The 26,248-nt window shown below is 40.8% G+C and overlaps 1 protein-coding gene across 6 annotated transcripts in view; it reads left to right on the plus strand.

Moving 5' to 3' along the window:
• DENND1B (DENN domain containing 1B) overlaps nucleotides 1-26,248 on the plus strand; it is a 364,765-nt gene that overhangs the window by 292,303 nt on the left and 46,214 nt on the right. For all 6 annotated transcript variants that reach the window (XM_077452755.1, XM_077452759.1, XM_077452757.1 and 3 more), the window contains one exon: nucleotides 25,814-25,939. In XM_077452755.1, coding sequence (XP_077308881.1) covers nucleotides 25,814-25,939 — 126 coding nt within the window. The remainder of the gene's footprint in view (nucleotides 1-25,813; nucleotides 25,940-26,248) is intronic.

Below are 26,248 nucleotides of genomic sequence, written 5' to 3' on the forward strand. Positions count from 1 at the left end.
TAACAGAAAGTAAAGAACTGAACACTTCACCTCCCTGCTCCCCTGTGCCTTTGTGCTGCACACAAGCAAAAGCCATGTTTAATGGCAATCGTGTAACCACTGCCCACAGAGCCCAAATGGAAAAACGTGGAAGTTCTCATGCTCAAGATCAGTTTTCTACACCGAGATAGTCAAATAGGAAGCAAGAGCATTGATCCTAATAATAGGAGCAAGTGCAGGGTCCCTAGTGGCTGTGATTGAAAGCTTGCACTCCCAAAGTCATGAAGGAAAGAAGATTCTGGCTTTTAAAACTTGAATTTCAATTTCAGAAATATGTGGACGCTCTGAACTAATACATAAATTAGAAAAGTAAAATTAATCATATAAACAGAATAATATGTTTCAAATAGCAACAACTTAATACAGGTTTTCTTCCTTGTGTAGCAAAAGCACACATTCACTTTGAAGTGGACCGGACAGTTAAAATTCACACTTTACACAAGTCTATACGTTGTATCTCAGTACTGCCAAAGTGCCTTGTACTTTCTAGAATAGATCAGATTGCCATTGGCAGCACGGGTATTTTAGGTTCTTGCAGCCTACCAATAGCTTTCTTTTTTTTAAAGCAGAGTTCCGCCCGCCCCTTTAAAAATGAAAAGTCAGCAGCTAAACATACTGTAGCTGCTGACTTTTAACATTAGGACACTTGCCTGCCCTGGAGTCCAGCGATGTTGACACCGCAGCTGAGGTTTACATCGGCTTGTCGGGTGCTGCCGCCATCATTGCGGGTAAGGGAACCCAGAGATGGGTCCCTTCTGTGCATGCGCAAAGCGCGCTTCTCTCTCTCACTGGCCTGACAGAAGGGGAGGGAGGCCGAGCTGCTGACGTAATTTGCCATGGCCCGGTCTCCTGGAAGTGGGGACTGGTACCTGCAGAAAACAGGTACCCACTCCCTTCTCCCCCCGAAAGGTGCCAAATTTGTCACCGGGGGGGTCGGATAAGCAGAAGTTCCACAGATAGTCAGTGCAGTACCCTTTATATCAAATAAGCTCTCATTGATAGACTTAAAGTGTTTGTAACCCTAAAGAAAAAAAAAAAGAAATCCTGTTCCCTTATAGCAGATTAAACTGCACAGTGCTTGTGCTGTCTAATCTGCCCTTCTATAATCTATAAAAGACCTGGCTGATCCTGACACTTCCTGTGTCCCCCTCTCTGTACTGACCAAGATAATCATGGCTGCTTAGCCCTGACTACGGTGATCAGTTTGCTTACTTCTGTCATCTGCAGCTCTCCTCTGTAACCCCCCCTTCCCTCCCTGCCTGTCAGCTCTGTGCCTGTGTGCCTGTGCCTCTCTGTCTCCACCCCCCCCCCTCCTGCCGAGATTAGCAGAAATAAAATATTAGAAATTTGCACTGCCAGCCCCTCTATTATAACTAGTCATAACACACAGGGTTCATGTTTTATGAAAACGAAGCTTGTAAATACAGTTCCAGAGCAATCTTCAGGACGGTCACATGACTCCTGGCTGGCCACTCCGAGTAGGAGACCAGCCGGCTGGGGATTGCTCTGAAACTGTATTTACAAGCTTTGTTTTCATAAAACATTAACTCTGTATGTTATGACTAGTTATAATAGAGGGGTTGGCAGTGAATTATATGAATGTAGTAACAACCATTTTAAGCCTAGTACATATGGGCCAAATGTCGGCCAGCATTAGGCGGATCAATAAAAAATACCCGACATTTGGCCCGTATGTACGGTAGCTGCTCTGACCTGAAAAGCTAGTAGTGTGGACGAGGCTTTACTTACAAGAGGAGAAGAGTAAGGTGCAGGAAAGACAATCTGTGTTCATATACATATATTTTCATATGGTAGGAAATTAAAACAGTATGCATTGATAAGACATTAATTAAAGTGGTATTAAACCCCAAACCAAAATGTAATATATTTTATTGCAGCTTACAAATCATTAGATGTGGTGGCTTCAATAATTTAGAAATACCTTTTATATATATATATATATATATATATATATATATATATATATATATATATATATATATATACACAATTATTACTGTTTTTAAAATATATATTTCTGAGAGCTTACAATCATTTTGAGTACATATAACTGTTTTCATAAGTCCATGTGCTAAGAGAAGCATACAGTCTTATGTCTCTGCCATTTATACACAGTCTGTTGGGTTCACTGTGTTTTAAGATTGTGAGAGAAAATAATATTACTTAGAGAAACCCACGTGAATAGAGGAAAAAAAAGTCTTTGTCGAATTTTTTTTTTGTATGAAGCGTAGAAGAGCTTGTTTGAAGTGTTAAATCATTGCGATCCCTGAGTTTTTCATTGTTATCTCTTAGGTGCTTTAATTATATAATACAAAACAGAATTGTTCAGTTTTTGTGTTAAAATATAATGTCTTGTGGTGATTATACATGATATAACATATGTTCATGAGTTCTAACGTCTGAAATTTTGCACACATGGCAGCTTACTACCATAACATCAAACGTGTAATATTTACTTCCAATCTGCTCATCTGATCTTAATTGTTATGGAGGTGTCAGTCAGTGCCGCTGAACCCCTTAAACATGTCACTGCCATTACCTGCCTCTGGTCTTAGGAAGGCCTTCAGGCTGGGAGATATTGGAAGCATGTGATATTGATTACTAGTCTAGATAGTGCTGATCCCTGCGGAGGTTAGAGGTCACACTTGTCCCCCATTAGAAGTCCCTTCTCCACAGGGATGCCCCTGCTGCGTCCTATACTGCAATCTTCCTAATGGCTGCCTTCCAGAATTCGCACATAATATTTCAGATTTACGGGCTGTTACAGACGCTGTCAGCCGGTAGCATTTCCGCTCACACTAAAGTATTTCAGATTGCAAATATAAATCAGGCCGTTCAGGGGAAAACGAGAGAAAATCAAAATAACAGTACAGAAATGAAAGGAAAAGTATTTTCAGCCTTCTATTTGAAAGCAGAATTTAAGAAATTGTTGTAGCAAAACATTGTTTAAAGCTTCAGTTTTGGTGGTGCTGCAGGTGTTTTACATGTAGAGCAAACTGTTGTTGATTGATTTATGCTACACAAGTTTGTAGTAAAATTTGGTATAACAAAAAATATTCGCACAATTGCCAAATAATAAATATATCAATTTTTTTTCTTGTAAAACTGACGGAATTTTACCCTCACTTCTTGTTCTGGTGGCAACTATAAAATGTTGGATTTCCCATCACTTTCTTGCTCCATGGCAGTGGGAGTTCACAGGAAAGCTGTACATTTTTAATTCTTTTTTTTAGTTTATGTTATGTAAAGTATGCGTTATCTCAAATTGACTACGAAAGTGGAAATACACTATTTATTTTTTATTTTTTTAATGCAGCATGATTCATTTTTGTTGTTGCCTGGAATTACCCTTTAATATATGGCAGTGATTGGAGAGCAGATGCCATAACTGGGAAACAGAGTGGTAAACACATCTTCTCTATGGTCCCAATGCTTATTACCATTACCCTTTATCGCCTGCCTAGCATGGCACCCCTTTAACTCGGCTATATGCATGGGGGAGGGAGGTCTACTGGCTCTGAAAGTAATCACATGATCAGAACCTGGACCCATTAGTTCCCGATTATTACTAAAGACTGGGAGCTGTCTTGGACCGCTTGGCCACTGGTCTAGGAGCATACAGTGCACACGCTCTTAGTACAGATACCTCAGCAGCCCATCGATGCATATGCGTGGTGTATATAATAGAAACATTTCTTACCTTTTTGATGTTTCTTTGGTGTTGGTTTTGGACAGGCTACAATCTATTCTGAGCAACTTGAAAATGAGAGGAAACTCCATCTACACTGACAAAGTAGGGACAGACTGAGAAACCAGACCTTACAAGGTCTAAGAAATCTTAGGCCTTGTACAAATGAGCCAAAAATAAGCCACAATCGCCCAGGCAGGGGACATTTTCAAGACTAGTTAGGTTAAGGCTGGAATTCTACTTTAAGTTTTGAAGATTTCAGAAAAGAGGAAGTAAAAATGTAAGCAGCAGTTTTTAAATAGTTTTTGTTGTTCTATGTGAATGGGAACAAGTTTAAAGCAGATGTTATACCAATTAGGCTGTAAAAGTGGAAATACACTTTAAGGTACTTTTTGACATATGAAAACGGCTTTCTGGTCACTTCTTCTTTTTTCTTTCTCTTCACTTTTCAAACTTTAAGACTTAACTCCAAATAAGACTGCTTGTGGTTCCGAAAATTCTTTGATCTAGTCGCCAGAATATTTTTTAAGTGGATTCAGTAAAAATGTCTGTTAAATATTGTTCATAATAGAGTACTGTGACAGACTCACCCCGGACAGAGGATTTTGGAGAGGGCTAAATGCCAGCCTCTTGCCTTGCGATTATGGTCTCTGGCATTTGGGGGAATGGTGCTCTTTGTGAGCTGTATGTCTGGGGACCCCTGGGGTGGTGTTACTTTGGATTCAGGTCCATGTCCCCCCAAGAGACTGGAGACTCTGGATATGTATATGCCATATTAACAATAGTGACTGAATCATACTGTTGGGACACAAACTGTTAGATGCTAATATCATCAACTCCAGCCACCTGTTTATTGTCTTCGATAATGTAAATGAGTCTACTCTGGCTTGACACAGAGTATTTCACCTATTGTTGTTTTTGTTAATTAACATGCTAATTATAGTTGTCTGCTAATTGTTCACTAGAGGGGAGGGGGGAGTATCCAGGAGCCAGCCCTACCTCGTTATCTAACCCCTTGTGTTAAAAGTGTATAAAAAGACTGTATTCTGGTTCTAAAAAAGGAGTCCATGTCAGCAGTGAAACAAGTCTCCTCTTGTTTGTGCTTGGGAGCTTTTGGAATATCTGATATCTATATTCAAACTGGGAGGAAGTGTTATATGACGATAGCACTCAAGCGGAGTGTGGGGATGTTGCGTCACAGGTACGTTGTATGTGATTTTTACACTCGAGTCTTTACAGGTTTTTCCATTATTTCAGTTGTAGTTTCAGTAAAGTAGTACAAAACTCTGCAAAATACTCACATTCAACTTCCAGCGTTGCAACAGTCACATTCCGTACTGTCTGCTCTCCTCTTCCCCTCCAGGCTACTTCCCGGGACCAGGTTTTCAGCCTCTTAACTGGCCGGTGGGGAACGTCATTGTCCTATGCATGTGAATGAGTTCTACTGAAAAAAATCTATTTATAAAGCTGGCCAAAGACGGGCATATTCATCGTGAACCAAATATGGAGAAATATCTGCATATCCTCTTCGGCACTCATGATTGTGCAACTGGCCCAACTATCTAATGTAGTGAGCTAGCAGTTATCCTGCTTATCGATGAACACCAGTCAAAGCATTTTCTTTCTTTCTTTCTTTTTTTTGGATAATGGAGGGATTACACCATGGGAGGTGCACTCTTTGTCATATTTTTATTGCTGTCTGGGGCCTTTTTGGAGAATTTTCACCTAAATTCCTGCCAGGACAGTGATGGAAACTCTCTGCAATAGATTTACAAATAAAAACACATTTTAGTGGGGTTAGAACTTTTGGCAAACGATAATATCACACAGAACTGTAGTCTACAATGACAAGGTACTCCACTGCTCCTCCCTCCCCCTCTCCAAGCTATCAGGCTCTCTCAATGTTGGGGGCGTGGCCAGGCAGCGTACACCTCGAGCTCAGACGGAGATTGCAGAGCGGGAATTTTAAAGCTGTACACACTACCGCACTTTTAAACTACTTGTTTGTGAGTATTTTTACCTATTTGCTGCAATAAAAAATTTATAAACAGTATCACACTATGGATGTGCCTCTTCTCTACTCTATATAAACGTGGCATATTGCACTCACGGAGGAACAAGGGATCCCTAACCTTTACAGCTGAAGGAAGCCAGAGAACCGCACAATAGCTAATATTGTGAAAGTTGATCCACCCCGGATGGGGTCCTCCTTCCGGTGAGAGCATAATAATTTAATACCCTTTTAAGCCACCGAATGTGAAGAACACGGTTGAAAAACATCACTCCCCTCCTTTTTGCACCTGCGGATTTTTCCGCCACCTAATAGAGACTTGCTCCATCACGTCCAATGTTTACAATTTACCTGCATTTTTTGCACATCTTTTGCACAATTTTTGCACGTTTTTTGCATATTCCTATCTTTATTTTATTTTAATCTTTTGCATTATATTATCTTATTATTTTATTACATTCATGCTTTAAGTGTATGGTATTTAGGTTTTATATTAATTTTATATTAATTTCTATATAGCATCACTAGCAGACTAAATACCAGTTCATGCTACCACTGTGATATTTCATATTTTGGCACCCTAGTATATTTTTTTCACGGTCATTTTACCAGGTATCACACCTAGTCCTAACTTTCAGTTTTATATGAATTTATTTGCACTTGCACTTTAGTAATTGCATATTGCTATAGAGATAAGTATAGCACAAGAAAGTCACAGGATTTGCCATACCGTGATCTGTTGCAACTGTTGTGTATTTTGTGTTTATTATTTTTGGATATTTTTTGTATTTTTTGTATATTTTTTGTTTATTTTTTGGTCTTTCATAATTTTGGGTTTTTTGAACCAGCACGCTGGAAAATATATATTACACATACCTTTGCCCAAACCAACCAGCACGTTAGGAATTACATACTCTCACACATGTGAAATTGACTAACACAACATAGCACACTTTTGTCCACATTTTATATACCAACATATTGGTAGCCCCCACATATAGGTATAGCGCCACATCTATTATTTCCCTTTGTTTCTCTCAATGTTGCTGTCCACTGTTACCTCTGTCCTTTGAAGACCAGAAGTTCAGGTAAACAGCACTAAGAACAGGAGTCAAGAGCATTAAAAGTACAGCCGTGGCCAAACGTTTTCAGATTGACACAAATATCTTCTTTTTTTTTTTAAATACAATTTTAACTTTTAATTAAAGTCTGCTGCCTCAGTTTTTTTATGGCAATTTGCATCTACTCCAGAATGTTATGAAGAATGATCAGAGGAATTGTAATTAATTGCAAAGTCCCTCTTTGCCATGAAAATGAACCTAATCCAATAAAAAACATTTCCTCTGCATTTGTGAAGAAAGCTTAAGGATGCCCAAGAAAGTCCCGCAAGCGCCAGGATTGTCTCCTACAGTTGATTCAGCTGCAGGATCAGGACACCACCAGTGCAGAGCTTGCACAGGAATGGCAGCAGGCAGGTGAGAGTGCATCTGCATGCACAGTGAGGAGAAGGCTTTTGGAGGATGGCCTGGTGTCAATAAGCCACTTCTCTCCAGGAAAAACATCAGGGATAGACTGATATTCTGCAAACGGTATGGGAATTGTACTGGTGAGGACTGGGGTAAAGTAATTTTCTCTGATGGATCCCCTTTACAATTGTTTGAGGCATCTGGAAAAAGCCTTGTCCAGAGAAGAAAAGGTGAGTGCTACCATCAGCCCTGTGTCATGCCAACAGTAAAGCATCTTGAGACCATTCATGTGTGGGGTTGCTTCTCAGCCAAGAGAGTGGGGTCACTCACAATTTTGCCTAAGATAAAGAATGGTACAAAAACATCCTCGAAAACTTCTCCCAACCATACAAGAACAGTTTTGTGATGAACAATGCCTTTTCCAGCATGATGGAGAACCTTGCACTAAGGCAAAAGTGATAGCTAAGTGGCTTGGGGAACAAAACATCTTAATCCCGTTAAGAACTTGTGGTCAATCCTCAAGAGGCAGATGAACAAAACCTCACAAATTCTGACAAAATCCAAGCATGCAAGAATGGGCTGCCATCAGTTAGGATGTGGCCCAGAAGTTAATTGACAGCATGCCCGGGCGAATAGCAGAGAACTTGAAAAAGAAGGGCCACCCCCGAAATATTAACTCTTTGCATATACTTAAAGTGGATCTTCAGTCATTTTTTCAACTTTCCATCTATTACATTTTCTGCCCTTGTTATAAGCTTGGATAGTTAAAAAAAAAAAAAAAAACATCTGCAAGTAAATACCTTATGGAGCCCACTTCCTGTTTCTTGTCTGGTAAAAAGCCTAGACTTATAAAATCATGCACAGCACTCTCACTCTTGTGAGAGTTTGCCAGGAAGGGAGGGGAGGATGAGTCATAAGAGGGCCAATGAGAGCTGCAGAGCTGGAGGTGTGCCTGTGTAAATCCAGGAAGTGAAGAGGCAGCAGCTTCTGTTGCCCACAGTTAAAACGTTTGCAGCCAGGCTCAGTGGAGGAAATTTCTGCAGTATATTTGGCAAGTACAGAATCACAGTATATATAAAATAATATGAAAAGTGGTTGGAGGGAAGCTTCAGAATGGCAAAGATGTTTTTATTACAAATTATGTGAGCAGACTGCAGTTCCTCTTTAACCACTTCAGCCCCGGAAGAATTTACCCCCTTCCTGACCAGAGTACTTTTTGCAATTTGGCACTGCATCGTTTTAACTTTCCGTGCAACGCGGCTCCCAAGCAAAATTGACGTTCTTTATTTCCCACAAATAGAGCTTTCTTTTGGTGGTATTTGATCACCCCTGCGGTTTTTATTTTTTGTGCTATAAGCAAAAAAAAAGTGTAAATTTTGAAAAAAACGATTATTTTTTACTTTTTTTTTTCTTCTTCTTCAGTTTCGGCCGATACGTATTCTTCTACATATTTTTGGTAAAAAAAAAATCGCAATAAGCGATTATTGATTGGTTTGCGCAAAAGTTATAGCATTTACAAAATAGGGGATAGTTTTATGGCATTTTTATTAATATTTTTATTTTTTTAAATAGCGCTCAGCGATTTTTATCATGACTGTGACATTATGGTGGGCACATCAGACATTTTTTACATGTTTCTGGGACCATTGTCATTCAAAGCAATCAGTGCTATACAAATGCACTGATTCTTGTGTAAATGACACTGGCAGTGTAGGGTTTAAGTGTGTCCTGGGGCGTGTTTCTAACTGGAGGGGCATGGCTGTGTGTGACACGTCGCTGATCTCGGCTCCGATCACAGGCCGCCTCGTAAAGGGCCACGTACAGTTACGTGATTCTGCCTGTACGTGCGCTTCTGCCAACGTATATCAGCGTGAGGCGGTTGGCAATCGGTTAATGTAATTGTCGATAAAAGCCTTTGATACTTATGCTTGTAATTATACTTCAGTTTACCATAGTAACATCTGGCAAAAAGATTGAAAGGCAGGAAGAGCTAAATAGCGACCCCTGCCTATGGGACCAGGGACTGAAACAAAGCAGTGGGTAATTATTATTTAACTATTTTTTAACTGTTTATAAACTGTCAATTTTAAAAATGTCAGGTGACTTGAACCTATAGGAAAGAAGAAAAAATTAACGGTCAATCACTTCAACAGCAGAAACATCCCCCCCCCCCCCATGTTGTGGTTCTTGTCGTGTGGCTGGTGTAGTTTATATTGTGTAGTTGGTTTCATCTGCCTTAAGGGGTAGTTGGTATGATTATTTGTATATAGTTCGAGCTTTAATGGCTGAACTAATTGAAAGTTAAATATTGTATATATAGTTTGAGCTTTGATAGCTGAACTATTATTGTTCTGGTATAGTCAGAAAAAGTATTGTTTAAATTATTATTTTAAGCCAATAATAAAGGACCACGGCCATTTTTTATCCATATCTTTAGTCTGTGTGTGTTTATTATATTATTAACATTACATTTTAAATGATGTTTTCAGCCTTTGGTCCCATTAAAAACACTGAAGCAGCAGACTTTGTGAAAATGTATATTTGTGTCAATATCAAAACTTTTGGCCATGGCTGTACAGGGGTAGAAATTATAACAAATAGTTTACTGCGGAATATTTATTTTATGTGTTGAGCTAAAAATGAATACTACTTTAAAGCATATCTAAACCCAAGATCAAACATGTAATCTGTTGCAGCTTACTGGTCCTTAGATGTGGCAGTTTTGTTGGGTTTGCTTTTTTCCAGGCATTTTCTTCCCTTTTTTAACCTGATAACACAAGACAGGAAGTTTTTTTCTATATACTATAGAACCCCTTTCCCTCTTCTCCATAGTAGGGGAGCTGATCATTCGCCCACAGAGAATTTAGTCTGCAGAGATGGGGAGCAAAGGAAGTTATCAGCTCACTAGGTTACTCGCAGGGTCAGCAGGCCTTTTTTTGCATATGTTGAACAGATACAACAAAGCACTAAAAAGATAATATTGAAGACAATTACAATGTTGCATGTTACCATAAAATGGTCAAAATCGTTACTTCTTTAACATATCACATGGGTCAATCATCCTTTTTGCACTGGGCATGCTCTCGGATATCCTGTAGAATTCAGAATGAGATAGTGATTACGCACAGCTTAGCTGTCAGCTGCAAAATTGAAGCAAACAGCATAAGAGACCCAACAATGATCCTGGGACCTAATTTCACATTGTCCTCTTGTTTGTGGATCCAGACATTGTTGCCTAGGGCAGTAGAACTCAAACAAGAAACATTCCAGGAAATTACTGTTTGCTGTATTCTTATACAGAAATGTTCAAATGTTATTAGACATAACATACATTCTATATGTGCCTATCTCATCTGTGGAGCTGTAGTTATAGTTATCATCAGTACAAACTTCCAATGTAATATTAATCTAGTTGTGGTTATTAAATTCAAAATAGATCGTATTAAAGTGTTAGAGCACTTTTGAATATGTCTTCAGTGATAATTCATCACATCATTATTTTGATTTATTTTAATGTGTTTGTGTTATGATTCTTTTTTTCATTTAGGATTCATGCTTTTTTTTTTTTTTAAATAAACAACCAGATTTTCTTTAATATATGTAAACCACTCTCCCTTTTCTCATGTGCATGGCTTGTCTCTAAATCTCTCTTTAGTTGTGTAAATACCTGACAAGTAAATTCTGATTTATATAAATGCCCACATGGCTCACTCCTGGATGTGGGCAGGCGTATTAAAAAGTCCTCCCACTCCTGCTGCTCACACACTCTGTTATTGCAGATTGGGGTACAGGGCTAGTGAAACCAATCTCACGGTCACAGTTGTAAATGCTGCAACCTTTGCTGTGTGCTTCTCTGAGAGAGGAAACTGAATGCTGTCTACAGTGATCAGCACAAAAAACAATCGCAGTCCTGGAGCAGTACACTATGGAGTACACGGAGACTGGTGTTGCCAATGATCAGGAAAACTGTCTGGCTGCTCTGTTGGCACCATATGCCAGTGCAGTCAGCCAGTGTCCTTGATCACTAGCCATACCAGACCAGGGAGTGTAGCCAGTCACACTGCCAGCGATCATCACCTCAACAGTACAATGTAGCCAGAAACAGTTTTCCTTATCGCTGCTATACCAGAGCAGTGTAAGCCAGCAACAATGTTTCTGATTACTGGAACACCAGTCTCCATGTCCCCAGACCAATGTAAGCCAACTAAAGTGTTCCTGATCGCTGTCAGAATAATACCAGTGTCACCACAGCCAGTGCAGCAAGCAGCAGTGTCCCTGATCACCACCACATCAGTTACAGTGCACCAGGCATGCCCCTTGCATACGTGTGGCTATGGGGCAGCCATTGCCTCCACTGCCTGTGATTGGCTGTCAGCTTTGACTGCTTTATGGCAGGGAACACAACTGAGTTCATCCCTAATCCCAACCACACCAGTCCCAGTTTCACTAGACCCATGTAAGCCATCAACAGTGTTTCTGATTGCTGCCAGACCAGTGACAATGTCACTAGACCAGTGAAGCCAGCAACAGTGTCCCTGATCACTGTAAGTTCAGTACAATGTAACCAGAGTCAGTGCAGCAGCGGTGTTCCTGATCACCACCACAACAGTGCAGTGTGGCCTCTACCTGTACTGACCCTGTTTATTGACCACGTTTCTGCCTGCCACCTGGACCAATCCTTTGCCTGCTGCCTGAAGTGACCCATCTGCACATCCTACTGACTATGTTTCTGTGAGACAGTAGTCCCAGCCATAACCTTCAGACAACTGCACTCCTGGAACCACATGAACAATTTTGTTCACCCTTTTTTCAGCCTCCTGTACTTCCTAGCCAGTGAACATGGCATTCCTGGGGGTAGCCACTTATCAATAGGCTAGGCTTGCTTGGCTTATAGTAACTGGGACTGCTATAGGTGACTCTACACTAGGCTACATTCCAAGGCAATGTGTGTGTAGGTGAGCATTACAGTATGCTGTCATGGCTTAGCCTGCATTTCCCATCTTGTGAAATTCTTACCTCCTAACTGCAGTGGTTCTGCTGGACCTGGGGTTCCATTCACATGTGCTGTTGGCCTCTGTGTTCACCTATGGGAGTTGCTTGCTCTACTTCCCTTCAAGAGAAAAGTATCACCCCCCCCCCCCCCTTTAAAATAATTACATTGTGTTGCTTTGCAGCCTGAAATGAAGACAGGCACATTTTTTTTGTTTTATCCAGCTATATTTACACAACTTATAACATCCAAGTGAAAGATATAACACCAACATGTCAGAAAAAAAATAAAAAAATTCAAAAACAGAATTGGAAAAAAAAGGATCACCCTCCCTCCTAAAAATGACATGTAAACTCAATCAGGTGTAGCTGATCACCTTCTCAATGGCACTCAAAGCCATTTGACTTTCAACTGTGATTAGCTGTAGTCATTTTGATTAGCTCAGCATGAAAAGAGCTTTCCTGGAGCATTTCAGTCCCTGGTAGTGCAACTGAAGCAAACAATCAACTATAGGTGGCAAGGCGCTGTCAAAAAATCTCCAGGATAAAGTTGTGGACAGGCACAAGTCAGGAGATGTATACAAAAAAAAATTCCAAGGCTTTATCAATGCCTAGAAGCACAGTGAAGTTGATTATTAAGAAGTGGAAGGTATTTGGTACAACACAGACCCTCCCTAGTTCTGGACGTCACTCCAAACTGGATGAAGGAGCCAGGAGGAAACTGGTCTGAGGCTACTAAGAAGCTTACAGCAACTCTGAAGTGGTTACAGGAATGGCAAAGAGTAGTCATTGTGTGTATGTGACAACAATATCACAAAGTCTCCACAAATGTGGCTTGTATGGGAGGGTTGCAAGAAAAAAGCCACTCAAGAAAGGCCAAATTTATTCATGACTGAATTTTGCCAAAGTGCACCTTGAAGATTCTGGGGAATCATGGAAAAAGGTGTCCTTGCACGGCCTAGTCGGAGCCCAGACTTAAACCCCATTGAAAATCTGTGGAATGACTTGAAGACTGTGGTCCACAAAAGGTTACCATCAATTTAACTGAACTTGAGCAGTTCTGCAAAGAAGAATGGGCAAATATTGCAAGGTCTAGATGTGCAATGTTAGTAGAAGCATATCCCAACAGTCTAAAGGCTGTAATTAAAGCAAAAGGTGGTTCAATAAAATACTGACAAAAGGTGTAATCCCTTTTCCAACTCAGTTATTCTATTTTGGAGTTTTTTTCCGACATGTTAGTGTTATCTTTCACTTGAATGTTATAAGTTGCACAGAGTAAATACAACTGGAACTGTTTCATTTCAATGTGATTATTTTAAAGGAGGGTGATTCTCTTCTATACCCACTGTGCATTCAACCATATCTAAGAAACTAGAGCTGATGCAGTCTAGCCAAGGTAATTTTCTACTTCAGCACCCCAAATAACCCTACAAACAGGTCTAAAAAGCAAGGCACCAAGAGAAAAATATATATATATATTGTTTGCTGAGCTTTGTAATTAAACTTTAAATCAGATTCATTGAAAGGTCTGCTTTGCAAAATGGGGCTGTTTTTGGGTGTTTTCTCCTGTCCTGGTAATTCAAGGCCTCAAGAAGTGTGATACAAAATACAAAATGTATGCCCCTTAAATCTTGGGGTTTACGTATGTGCGGGATGGTTTCATTGCTATTTTTGTATGTGCGGTGCAGTTTTCTTCACCGGTTCCGGTGCGATTTTATAAAGAGTATGAAATTGCATCTGAACCAGACTGAAAATCGTACAGGACTCTTTTTAATGATGCACTGCGGCCGGCCTGCACATATGTGAACCGGCTCCATAGAAAGACCATTTGGTTCACATGTCATGCGAATCGGAGGCCGTTCAAAACACATGCAATTTACCAGGGCTTAGGGTGCTTCTTAGATTTTGTGCCTCTCTGAGTCTTGGCAGTAAAAAAAAAAAAATGGTATCTCTAAACTTGGGAGGAGTTAAGGAATGTATTTTGGGGTGAAATTGTAAGTAAGCCCATGATGTGTGATAAACAACTTAAAATGACAACTTTGTGAAGGAAAAAAATACAAATTTATTTACCTAATTTTGCGAAAGAATTTTCGCAAAATTACAACTTCAAAAAACTGACCATGTCTCCTTAATACCTTGGAATGGCTACTTTCTAACCAGTGGTTATTTTGAGGGATACTGTTTTTTTGTACTTTTTTTTATTTTTTTTATTAAATTGCCAGAGATATGAAGCTGCAAAGGGTGGGCCAACTCAATATTGAACCATACGGACTAAGACTGGGATACCATTAGAGTTCATGTACGTGTAAAGGCAGAGGTCCCAATACTTTTGGTAATATAGTGTATATACATATTGCAGTCGTCAAGTGGACCACCAAAAGAGATCGCTCTGTCTAAAAAATAAATAAATAAATAAAAAATAAACTTAAAATGTATTTGGGTACAGTGTTGTATGTCCAAGTACCTAAGGAATCACAGCGAACCACAGAAAAATAGCCTGCACAAGCAGAGGGTTTGTTATGTAGGTCATCAATTGGTTAATAAACAGTTGTTTTTTTTTTTCAAGATCCATGGTGAGCTGGCAGTTTATGCGTTGATTCGTGTTGACATCATTTTCAAGCTGGTAGCTGCTACAGCATCTATTTACTTAGGGCCACCCCCAGGAATGTGTGTGATTGAAATATTCTATGTGCTATGAGGATTCTGTGGTTACTGCAGTATGCTCATTGCACTGCATATAGAAGATATGTTTAGTGTCAGGTGTAAAAATAAACTGTATAAGAAAAGGGGAAAGAGTACTTGCATATGGTTATAATCTTTCTGTGTTTTTATGCTGGAAAGGGTGGGGGAGGGGATTTTGAGAAGCATTAGGCTGCATTCACACCTGAGCAAAGACATTTTCAGACATTTTCAAGGATGCATATGAGCATTTTAGAAGCTTATTTTAGGAATTTTGATATGCATTTAAGCGTCAGGGATTTTTGTTTTAGTCATTGGGAAGCTCTAGGGGGAGAAAAACAGCTTTTACAGACTAAAAATAAAAATATGCCCCACTTTAACATTTCCAGGCATTCCCATTAAAGCCTCTTGGCCCAAAAACACCCTAATCCGCATCAAAAATAGTTCATATAGCCTTTGGAAACATCAGGTTTTAAGCTGCATGCATCTAAGTATTCAAATGTGAACTACCACTATTAAAATACATGGGATTTTAGGATGTTGAGAAATTTGGAGCTACGAGCTACAAGATGCTCTGGTGTAAATGGGGCCCAAATACAGTAGTAGAATTTCAAACAAAAATGTGTACGAAAATTCTCAGAACAATCAAATGTAAATTGAAAGTAGTTCCAATATTTACTTTGATTTTAACCCCCTTCCCACTGAAGTACTTATTAATGCCACCCCACTGCACTGGGCTTTTTTCCACGGAGCTGCATATATGTGTATCTGTCTTTGTGCTGGCAGCACGCCACTCAGCGTGCTCCCAGAACAGAGACCATAGTCTCACTGGGAGCCCTGTGTCCCATATTAACAATCAGGACCTAGAACTCCTCATTCCCGGGTCACCTGATCACTGTGATAGCCTCTGATTGGCTATCACAGTGATCAGTCACTGTGATGCCCACCCCTGAGTTTCTCTCTCTGTGAATGGGAAGGAAATATACATCTCTCTCTCTCTCTCTCTCCCCCTCTTTCTCTCTCTCTCCTTCCTTGCAGAGAGAGATAAAGGACTGCAATGTCAGCACCGCAGCTGATGTTTCCAGCTGTCGGGGGCATGCCACCTCCATTGCGAGTAAGGTAACCCGTCAGTGTAGCCTTTCCGCTTCTCGCTGGAAACCCTACTGCGCATGCACGAGGCTCCGCTCCTCTCTCCTACTGGCCCAGCGACAGAGGGAGGAGGAGGGAGCCCCAGCCGTGACATTAATATCCGTAGCTGAGGCTTCTGGAAGTGGGGAAAGCATACATGTGAAAGACAGGTATGCTGTCCCCCCTCCCCCCCCCCAAAGGTGCCAAATGTGGCACCGGAAGGGGGAGGAGTACAATGTGCGTAAGTTCCACTTTTGGGTGAAACTCTGCTTGAAGTCCCAAGTCCTGCTCCCACTTAGATACGTAGGAAGGTCTGAAATTCAAGGGTGGCGTTAGTAGTAACTGGTAGGTCTGGGATACCACATGGCGCGTAGGGCACTATTCCAGACACATTAGCTTGAAAATAGTAAGGCTCCTTCTGAAGGGTTCTGGGGAAGGTAAAGAGCCAATGAAATGAGCTAGCTGTAGTTTTTGCCAGAAAGAAAGGCCCATTAGAGATGGGCCATCCATGAGTCGTTGCCTGGTCATCCACTGTCCGTTTGTGAGGAAGAGTCAAGCCTGTAATCGGTCAATCCCTTTCAGATCCTGGAATCTAGGTTCGCTGAGTCCCAGGTTGAAGGCAGGGTTCCCCACAAGAGGGGTGAGTGGCGATGGTTTGGGTGCAATGTAAAAGTCCCGAAATGCCTTTTTGGGTGATCCGCCACGTTTCACCTACAATAGGGTGGTCTAGTATCTGGCGTATTAAATTTGTCTGGCACCAAGGCAACACGTCCAACTGGATCCCAGCGAGGAGTCCTTCCATCTGGACTCCAACTTCTTTAGGGGACCATGGTGACACCAGTCCAGGATTCGTGTCAGGTGGCAAGCCATATGCTAAAGGTTGGCATCTGACAAATCCATGCTGCCTATCACTTTTGACAGTCTCAGAATAGATTGAGCCAACTGCGGGGCCTTCTGGGCCCAGAGGAAAGATGTAATAGTGCGGTTCACTGCCCAGAGTTAGGCACCCAGAATCCAAATGAGAAGGGCCTGGAGATGGTACAACAGCCGACGCATAATACTAATTTTTACAATCTCACATCGACCAAACCAGGAAAATGTCTGTGCTGCCAAGACTGAAGGTCTTTTTTAATGGTCATCAGCAGGGGAGGAAAGTTGAGGGGGAATATGTCTTCTGTCCTACTGGGCAAAAGGTTGCCCAGAAATTTGATGTGTGACATTACCCATTTGAAAGGGTAATCTGAAGTAAGGTGGGCAGCGGGGCCAGCATGGAAACGTTCAACACCTCCGATTTCTGGAAATTGATTTTGAAAAAGGATAGTGCCCTGTAAAGTCTTCAATTCCAGTAGGAGGTTGGGGATAGACACCGGGGGTTAGTCACAAAGAATAAAAGGTCATCGACGAACGCCGCAATTTTCGGGGAAAGAGTATTATCCATGCGGAGGCCCAAGATGTTGGGATTATCCCTAACTGAGCGAAGAAAGTGTTTGAGGGTCAGGATAAATATTAAAGGGGACAGGGGGCACCCCTCTCTTGTCTAATTAGCTATCCTAAAGGATAAGGAGAGGTGACCGTTCCTTTTCACTTGGGCTGAAGGGTGGGAGTAAATGGCTTGAACCCAATTCAACATTCGATGGCCTAGCCCCACGCGGCAAAGGGTCTCTATCAGAAAGGGCCCGTTCACCCTGTCAAACGCCTTTTAGGCATCGGTCGAGAGAAGAAACATAGGGGTCTTCCTTGTCCAAGCAGCATGTATCATGTTAATTGCCTTTATAGTTTGTTTCGTGCCTCCCTTGTGGGGACGAACTCCACTTGGTTGGTGCACTAGTTGGGGGATCAGGACTTTGGATAAATATTTTTAAGTCCACGTTGAGGAGGGATATCGGCCAATAGTTTTGGCAAAGGAGATGATCTTTGCCCTCCTTCGGGATCACCGTGATGTAAGCCTGCAACGTATCATCCGGGGGGAATAACCCCCTCTCCAGACTCATTATAAGCCTGTGTGAGTCAAGAGTTCCCCAAAGGTCTTATAATACATGAGGGAGTATCCATCTGGACCCGTGGACCTACCGGGTTGCATGTGAGCCATCGGGGCCACCTCGGCAGTGTAGAGAGGGGCCTTCAATGCTGCCAAAACCTCATCAGTCAGCTGAGGCAACTTTGATTTTTGTAGGTATTTTCATATGGCTTTTCGTTCCGAGGATTTCTACCTTTCAGAGGTCGGACGTGGAAGATTGTACAGAGAAATGTAGTACTTGTGGAACTGATCAGCGATCTCTTCCGTGGCATGTACCTTGATGTTACTGTCACTAAGACGTTCAGGGATAAATGCTCGGGCTTGTTGTGCTCTCAGGGCCCTTGCTAGTAGTTTACCACATTTATTGCTATGTTCATAAAATGTTTGTTTGCATTTAGCAATCACGGCCTTGGCCCTCACTAAGACCAGGGAGCGCAATTGGCTTCTCAGATTTGTTTGGTCCGTTAGTGTCTGGGCATCTAATGATCTTTTATGAGTGGCCTCTAGGGAACTGTTTTATTTCTAGTAGGTCAACAGTTTGCTGAGTTCTCGTTTTCTTAAGTTGGGAGCCAATTTTGGTCAAGATTCCCCTGATATAGCTCTTGTGGTCCTCCCAGACCATAAAGGGTGTACTATCTGGGGCCACATTGGAGGAGAAGAAATTTCTAATTTCCCTGGTCACCTCCTCTATGACCTCTGGGTTTGGATCAGGGAGTCGTTAAGCTTCCGTAACCACTGCTTAGGGATGGGAGGCAACAAGTCGATCTCAATGAAGACCAGAGCATGGTCTGCGAAAGTAATGGAGCCGATCAAGGATGACACCACCCTGGACACAAGTGATTGGGGCAACATGAAGAGATCAATTCTGGTCTATGATTCGTGTGGATGCGAGTAAAATATGTAATCACTATGGATCCGGTTCAGAACCCTCCAGACATCCACTAGATGGAAAGTGTAGAAACTCTTCTTAAAGCATTTCAGCGCCGCGTAAGAGATCTGAGAAACACCCCTGAAGGGTGACTTAGAATCAGGAGCGCAACCGTGGTAGGCCGTCGGGAAAAAGCATCTCGATGGTTTATCAGCACGGAAATGAGTCTCCTGCAGCAAGCAGAAAAAGGATTACAGCTGACAAATACAAAAATTACATTTAACTCCTGCAAGGCTTTTTAAAAACACCTGAGCACATTCAGAAAATATGGAGATTTAGTTACACCATATAGTGCTAAGCTCACTACTGCAGGAGGCACACATGAGCTTTCATATATTTCAGGTTGGAAAGCACCATTGATCGTTTCTTCAGGGTATTCAACCCCTTCACAGTGATGGAGACAAAACGTAGAGGCTCTGGTTTACCCGTGGCCATAGCGGGGACCAGTGGAAGCCGACTGGAGGGAAAAAAAAAAGGAAAGAGGTAGTTGTGTAAGGGAGAAGGGGGTTGAGGGAGAGGAAGGTGAAGATAGAACGAAAAGGACATTTCAGAATACTAGCATGCCAGGGGCGTGAAGGAGACTAAGCCTCAAGACACCCCAGTAGCTCTCAAGTTGACCCACTAATGGGGTGCAACCCTATGTTGGGAAAGTGGTTGTACTTGGCAGGGATCCAGAGCTCCCTATCCCGACCAAAACTACTATATGATTTTCAAACTTTACGCAATAAGAAAGAAATGGAAAAAAGAAAAAGTGCACTTCTAAATGGCTGACATGCCTGGCCACATATATGCCACAGTCCATACTAGACATGCCAGTGCTCAATTTGGCCCAACCTGTAGGCCTAACCTTGTATCATCAGTAACGACAACAATGAACTGAGAACACTTAAGAAATCCCTTCTAATAAAATCGGATGGAGAGAAATAGCGGGAGAAGGAGGGGGTACAGATCCTCTGTGGGGAACAGCAAGGAAAATGTTTTCTAGACATATAACTCATTACCACACAGTAGTCCCAAAACCCCATCCCCCCCCCCCCCAGGCCATATCACACATGAGTTAAAGTGACACTAAAGGTTAATTTTATATATTTTGTAAAATAACAAACATATCATACTTGCCTCCACTGTGCAGCTCGATTTGCACAGTATGGCCTCAAACCTGCTCTTCTGGGGTCCCTTGACGGCTCTCTCAGCTCCTCCCCACATCAGATAACCCCCTGGGAGAAATGCTCTTCCGGGGGGTTACCTTGCAGGGGCTGCGCTACTATCAATCTATCCAATCAACAGCCGAGAACCCCCTAGCAGAGAGTCGGCACATCCCCGTGGGACAAGTTAAATGGGGGGGGGCTGGGGGTGGTCACTGACAGGTGTTTTTTCACCTTAATGCATAGGATGCATTAAAAAATAAAACTCGCAGAAGTGATCAAATACCACCAAAAGAAAGCTCTAATTGTGGGGGAAAAAATGACATCAATTGTGTTTGGGTGCAACGTAGCACGACTCTGCCGAATCACAAAAAGTGCTCTAGTCAGAAAGGGGGTAAAATCTTCCGGGGGAAAGAAGCAGTTAAGGTGGCGGCTCGCTCTTACAGCATCCTATGATGCATGCAGGGACTAGACATGTCTCCTCTACACTGTGGGCATTAATAGCAACACACAGCCCTATAGCCTTGGATGGCAACAGACTGCACTGTCCACTGTTAACTCTTTCCTGTGAAGCAGCACTGAGAAAGCAGGGCCCAGCAGCCTTGAAAGTTCTTGTGCTCAATGTGCTAGGCAAAAAGCACAGAGTTTTAACACTGACTTTACAAATCAGAATTTTGAAAGTGTGGGTGAAGAAGGGGAAAAATATGACAGTCCCCTATCTCCTAGAGCACTTGCTTTAATGATCTGTTGTTCCCCATAAGTTTCCCAAGCATGTACATGTTTATTTTTAATACAACTCAGTGATATAATGTTTCAGATGGTAGAGATAATTTTAGATATTTAAAGTATAAAAATAAGTAATGGAGATTTTGTCCAGGAACAGTCAATCCACTGGCTTTCAAAGGTTTACAGAGCAGTAAAGGAAAGATGGCAGTTCATTTTATTCCACATTATACATTCTAAGAGAAGAGTCTTAATGCAATGCAATTGTATACTCCGCTATTACAATGCCGTACATTTTTTTCCTTTTTCATCTGTTATATTTTGGTGAGTGCCAAGGTTCAGGTGTCCTGTTTGTAGCCCATTTCTGAGCTGCATACAACAGTACTTTATCCAGCACCTGCAGAAAATATTGGACCTTTATAAACAAGGTGATGATATCATTAAACAAAGCATGTAAGTATGAACGTCTTGGTACTTTCTACATAGCCGAACATTCTCAGCCCCACCTCCACTTCAAGCTGTATGATAATTATACCCAGTGGGGCATCATCTTTCCTTTGATGTGTTCACGTGGGAGGACTGAACTGTACAGAATGTCACCCATGCTGGTGCCCTCCTCACCCACAGCGAAGTCCTTTGCTTTAATTTCACTCTCTGAATCCTCACTCTGCCCTTGTTAGCAGCCTACAGGGATTACACGTTAATTAATTTGACTCTTCCATTATTATCATTAAGGGGGTTTACTTACAATTGTATAGATATTCATCTCTTTTTGGTATTAAACCAGTGAATTATATGTTTGTAAAGTTAAAGGAATTTTTTTTTCTTTTGTATTATTTTAGTACAAAAATTATTCACTGTATAAAATTTACGATGAACTTCAGGCAAGCAGAACACACAATTGATATACAAAAATTTGATATTTTTTTTTGTGTCAGAGTATTTTCAGTTTTGTTCAGGTAGTATGTTATTCAGACATAGCATCTAGACAGCAGAATACAGATCAGCCCAGACTCTGCTTTCTCCTCCTGTTAGCATGTTTCCTGTCGGCACGTGTTTACAGCAGAAAAGTCTGATTTTCTGCATTGTTACCAGTATGAGTTGCCCATGTGGGGTATTGCACAAACCCAACAGACGTTTTTAGGTGCTTACACTAGCTGCATTAAAAAAATGTAAGGGTATTTACCAAATCCATAACCAGTATGTACTAATAGGTGTGTTTTTTCATATACTTTTCTGAATTTGAGCTTCAAATGCCAGCTTGCCATAGACATCATTCATGTAGCACATTCTTTACTTATCAATCTGGTTTATGGACGTTTTGTTTTTAAAAACTTCCCAAAAAAGAATTGTTCTGTGCATGTAGGCGGTGTTGACATTCGCCATTCTAATTTTTGTTGGAACATTGGAAATGATAAAACAGATGGTTCTACAGTCTGCTTTTATGGTATACAGTGCATGTTTACGCGTCATTTTATTGTGACGTTCAGCATACAAATAAATTGCAAATATATGATGGAACAAATATTTTCTACTTTCAGAAGTATGTATTTTTTAAAGTAAATTCATGTAAAAATCTGTGAAGTTAGAGGTTTACAGTGATCAGTCTCAAATGGTTGTATCCCCGTGGGTAGGTGAAAGGTCAGTAGTTGCCTTCACTTTTTGCACTCTACATTTCTGTTTCAATAGTCTTTATTGTTTTTTCAACAGATAAGGCATAAAGAGTTACAAATTAGAGAATCAACTAAAATGTCATTGTTTACATCCAACACATTCTGGTATATTGTTAGGATAACTGGAACAGATATACTTTATGTGAGGATATTTTATCCACCAAAAAGGTGTAACCATAGGACAACACAAAATGCAGCATTGTTGGTAAATAAAATGAAAGGGGAAAAGGAGAATAAAGAAAATAGGTGGAAGAGAGGAGAAAAGAGAGATGAAAGACAAGAGGAAAGAATCCTGTCCATCCAGAAGCTTCCCACCAATCACATATCCAATTCTCTTTAGAAACCCAGTACTTGTAAATAAGTTAGCCAGGGCTTCTATAACTTATCAAAAAGTGTTTGTTTATCCTGCAGGACACTCACAATTTTTTTCCTTAACCATAACCCAAGTCAACTTGCACTTCAGTAGGACCATCAAGTCGGCTACAGGACCGTTGCAATAGCTATCTTGGCCGCTAAAAATATAAAGTAAATTAGGATCTGTGTATGTCCCAGGATGTCATCTACTGGCTCAATAGTGCGATCCGAGCATCGCTAACAATATTAACCATTGTGACAGAATATTTGAAAGACTGGTCACCCCCTAGAACCGTCTAACCTTAGGGGGCATGTCCACCAGTTATGAAAGGGTGTCCCCACCTGTCAACAACACCAAAAGTTTGAGGCTTAAATACCTGCAAACATTTTTGAGAGGCATTCTGGCACTACATGCCACATAGAATACGCCTTAAAGCTTGCTTCTACCAGTGCGACATTCATAATACCCATATGAATACAAGCGTTGAAGGTTTGCCAGTCTGCATCATCAGGGTCTAAATTAAGATCCCGCACTTTACATTTCACTGGTCAGATGCTTTACATTTTTACCAGATACCTATATTTACCATTTTTATTTCTAGAAGACAGTTACCTCAATAAAAAGACTGATAAGTTGGGGAAAGCCTTTAGAGACTACTCAATTATGGATATGGTGCAGAGAGATTGACCACGTAACCGTTACTGCTAGATACCGCTGTTCATTTTTACGTCAAATTCAATTTAGTTTTAGTCATATTCTTTGGACTAAAATTGCATTTTAGTTTGTCGCATTTTAGCCATCTAAATTGTTTAATGTGGTTGTAAAGGCAGAAGGTTTTTTATCTTAATGCATTCTGTGCATTAAGATAAAAAGCCTTCTGTGTGCAGCACCTCTCCGCAACCCCCCTAATACTTACCTAAGGTCCATCTAGATCTAACAATGTTGCAGGAGTTTCAACAGGAGGGAGGGGAGGGGCCAGGAGCACCGAAGAGGGACCCGAGAAGAGGAGGATCCAGGCTGTTCTGTGCAAAACTATTACACAGGGCAGGTAAGTATTACATGTTTATTTTTAATGAAAAAAAAAAAGCAAGACTTTACAATCACTTTTTAGTCGTATTTTCATTTTAGTTGACTAAAATCTCCAGTACATTTTAGTTGACTAGAGACATGTTCTGTCTCTTCTGCATTAAAGTAGTTACCTGCCTGTCTACCCCTGTGTAGCGAGCACACAAATTTGGCAGTGCCGAAGCTGACAGAACTCCGGCGTATGCACGATAATGACGTCATCTCAGCCCGGCCAATAACAGTGACCAGTGATCGAAACCCGGAGAACTGGCCGCCTGAAGGTGTCAGCAGCTGAGTTTCAGGAGGGCGCATTATTGGATTGACCATATACTTATAGAATTTTATTTCACATTTTTACAATTTAGGAATATGACATTTTCAAATTGTTAGTGGGGGCAAACTGACATTTGTTTTTGATGAGAAAATTTGAAGAAGCAGAATGGAGAGATTTTTTCAAACAAACACATTACAGTGTATGTGGTGGTTTATTCCAACATCAAATTTTAAAAGCAAACAAAATGTTGAAGTACTTTCAAAAAACAGCCGCCAATTCATCGAATGTAGAGACTAGTTTACTAGTGTATGGCAAGCTTTATGCATGCATCCCTTGTCCTTGATGTCCTAAAACCCCATTATCATTGTAAATAGTTGAAAAGTTTAGATATGCTTCAAATATCCACGACACAAAGGATTTTAACGTGAATTTTGTATATTGTAGCTTTGTCTTGATAGGAAATATACTGTGTGTATGTATGTGAGCATATGTATATACTGTATATATACGTAAAGGTTTTGTACATATATTTTTAGTCCGATTCTTCACAAACTCTGCATCTGGAGCCATCAATGTGAAAATTTACCAAAGTTTGTGCAGAAATTCTAAATGCACTTTGAAGCTACGTTCACATTCACACTTTGCATATCCCCTAAAAAAAAAATCAACTTGTGATTAATCAACGAAAAAAAACACATATAAGTGAATGTGCGTGTGTTCATGTGCTTTGACATGCTTTGATAGATGTTTTTACCCACTTTGATGTAGAGTGCAAAGTGCACAACAATGCTGGGAATGCAGACTAAAGGAGTATTATTTTTCCTATAGCTGTTCATGTTTGGTCTTTATGTACTGTAGCAGAACAGAGTACCCCATTAGGGATATTTCAGTAACACTGAATGCATTTGGTGTGTAAGCATTGTGGTTAACCCATTTGCTGTAGGAAGGGTTAGCTGCCCCACAGCACAGTGGATGCCTCGGCTTGGTTTCTTTTCTGGAGTCTGAAGGATAAAGAGGCCAAAGTTCCCCCATAAATGATTACATTGAAGGACCACATATAATAAGAGGTTTATGTGGAAGGTCCAGAGAGGGAAGTAAGAGAGATTGTTTTCTCACCTTGGGGTGCCCCCACCTCCCTTTCCATTAACAGTTCAGCAGGTGTAATATACATTTTTGCAAAGGGCTTTGAGATTTGGGCTGACCCTGTGGGGATGAGGCCCAAACCACTGGATACTTTTCACCTCTCACCAGGTCAATTTCATAGGTGCTAATTCACTTTGTCTCCCCCTCCCCCTCATGTCATTTTCCTTCTGCTTTGTGACTCCCATCCTCTACTTTTTCTTTTTGCACTTACAAACATATTTCTTCTTGTAAATCTACTACATTGTTTCTTAATGGCATTCTCCTTCTTGTGTCTAAAACCCACCTTCAACAATGAAAATGATAAACTTTTATATATATATATATATATATATATATATATATATATATATATATATATATATATATATATATATGCGTTTATACCTTTTTTCTTAATGCTCTACCCTATATGCCTGTTTATTTTCTTTAAACTTTCTTTAATCGCCCTTATATCCTATATGTGGACTAGGTTTCAACCTTGAAAAGCAAGTTGAAGAAGCAGTCTACATCTACAGGAGATGGAGTATCTCGCGCTTTTCTCAGAGCCCAGGCCGCCCTTTTTGGTTCCTATAGGGATGCTCTCCGATACAAACCTGTAAGATATCTATTTTTATTTATTGTCCTCTGTTCACTGTCTAAGCCTCTTTGTATTTACTGCAGCATGGTTTATTAGCTACGAAGGATTAAAAGACCACAAAACCTAATGAATTCTGAAACTTACTTTATGGGAATAAGCTAATGTACTGTGTGTTTTTACTGTGATTTTTGGTGCAGCGCATTTCTGAAATGCAAGGAAACACACAGATGTGAATGGAGCCTCATTGTTCTTGTGTTATCGCACCAATTTCACTTTCAGGCCAGTGGGAGCGCACATTTTGTGTCTCGTTTTTCTCGTGACACACAT

This window comes from Lithobates pipiens, unplaced genomic scaffold (assembly GCF_037356315.1).
Source record: "Lithobates pipiens isolate NorthernLeopardFrog02 unplaced genomic scaffold, aLitPip1_a1.2 Scaffold_23, whole genome shotgun sequence".
NCBI classification, from domain to species: Eukaryota; Metazoa; Chordata; class Amphibia; order Anura; family Ranidae; genus Lithobates; species Lithobates pipiens.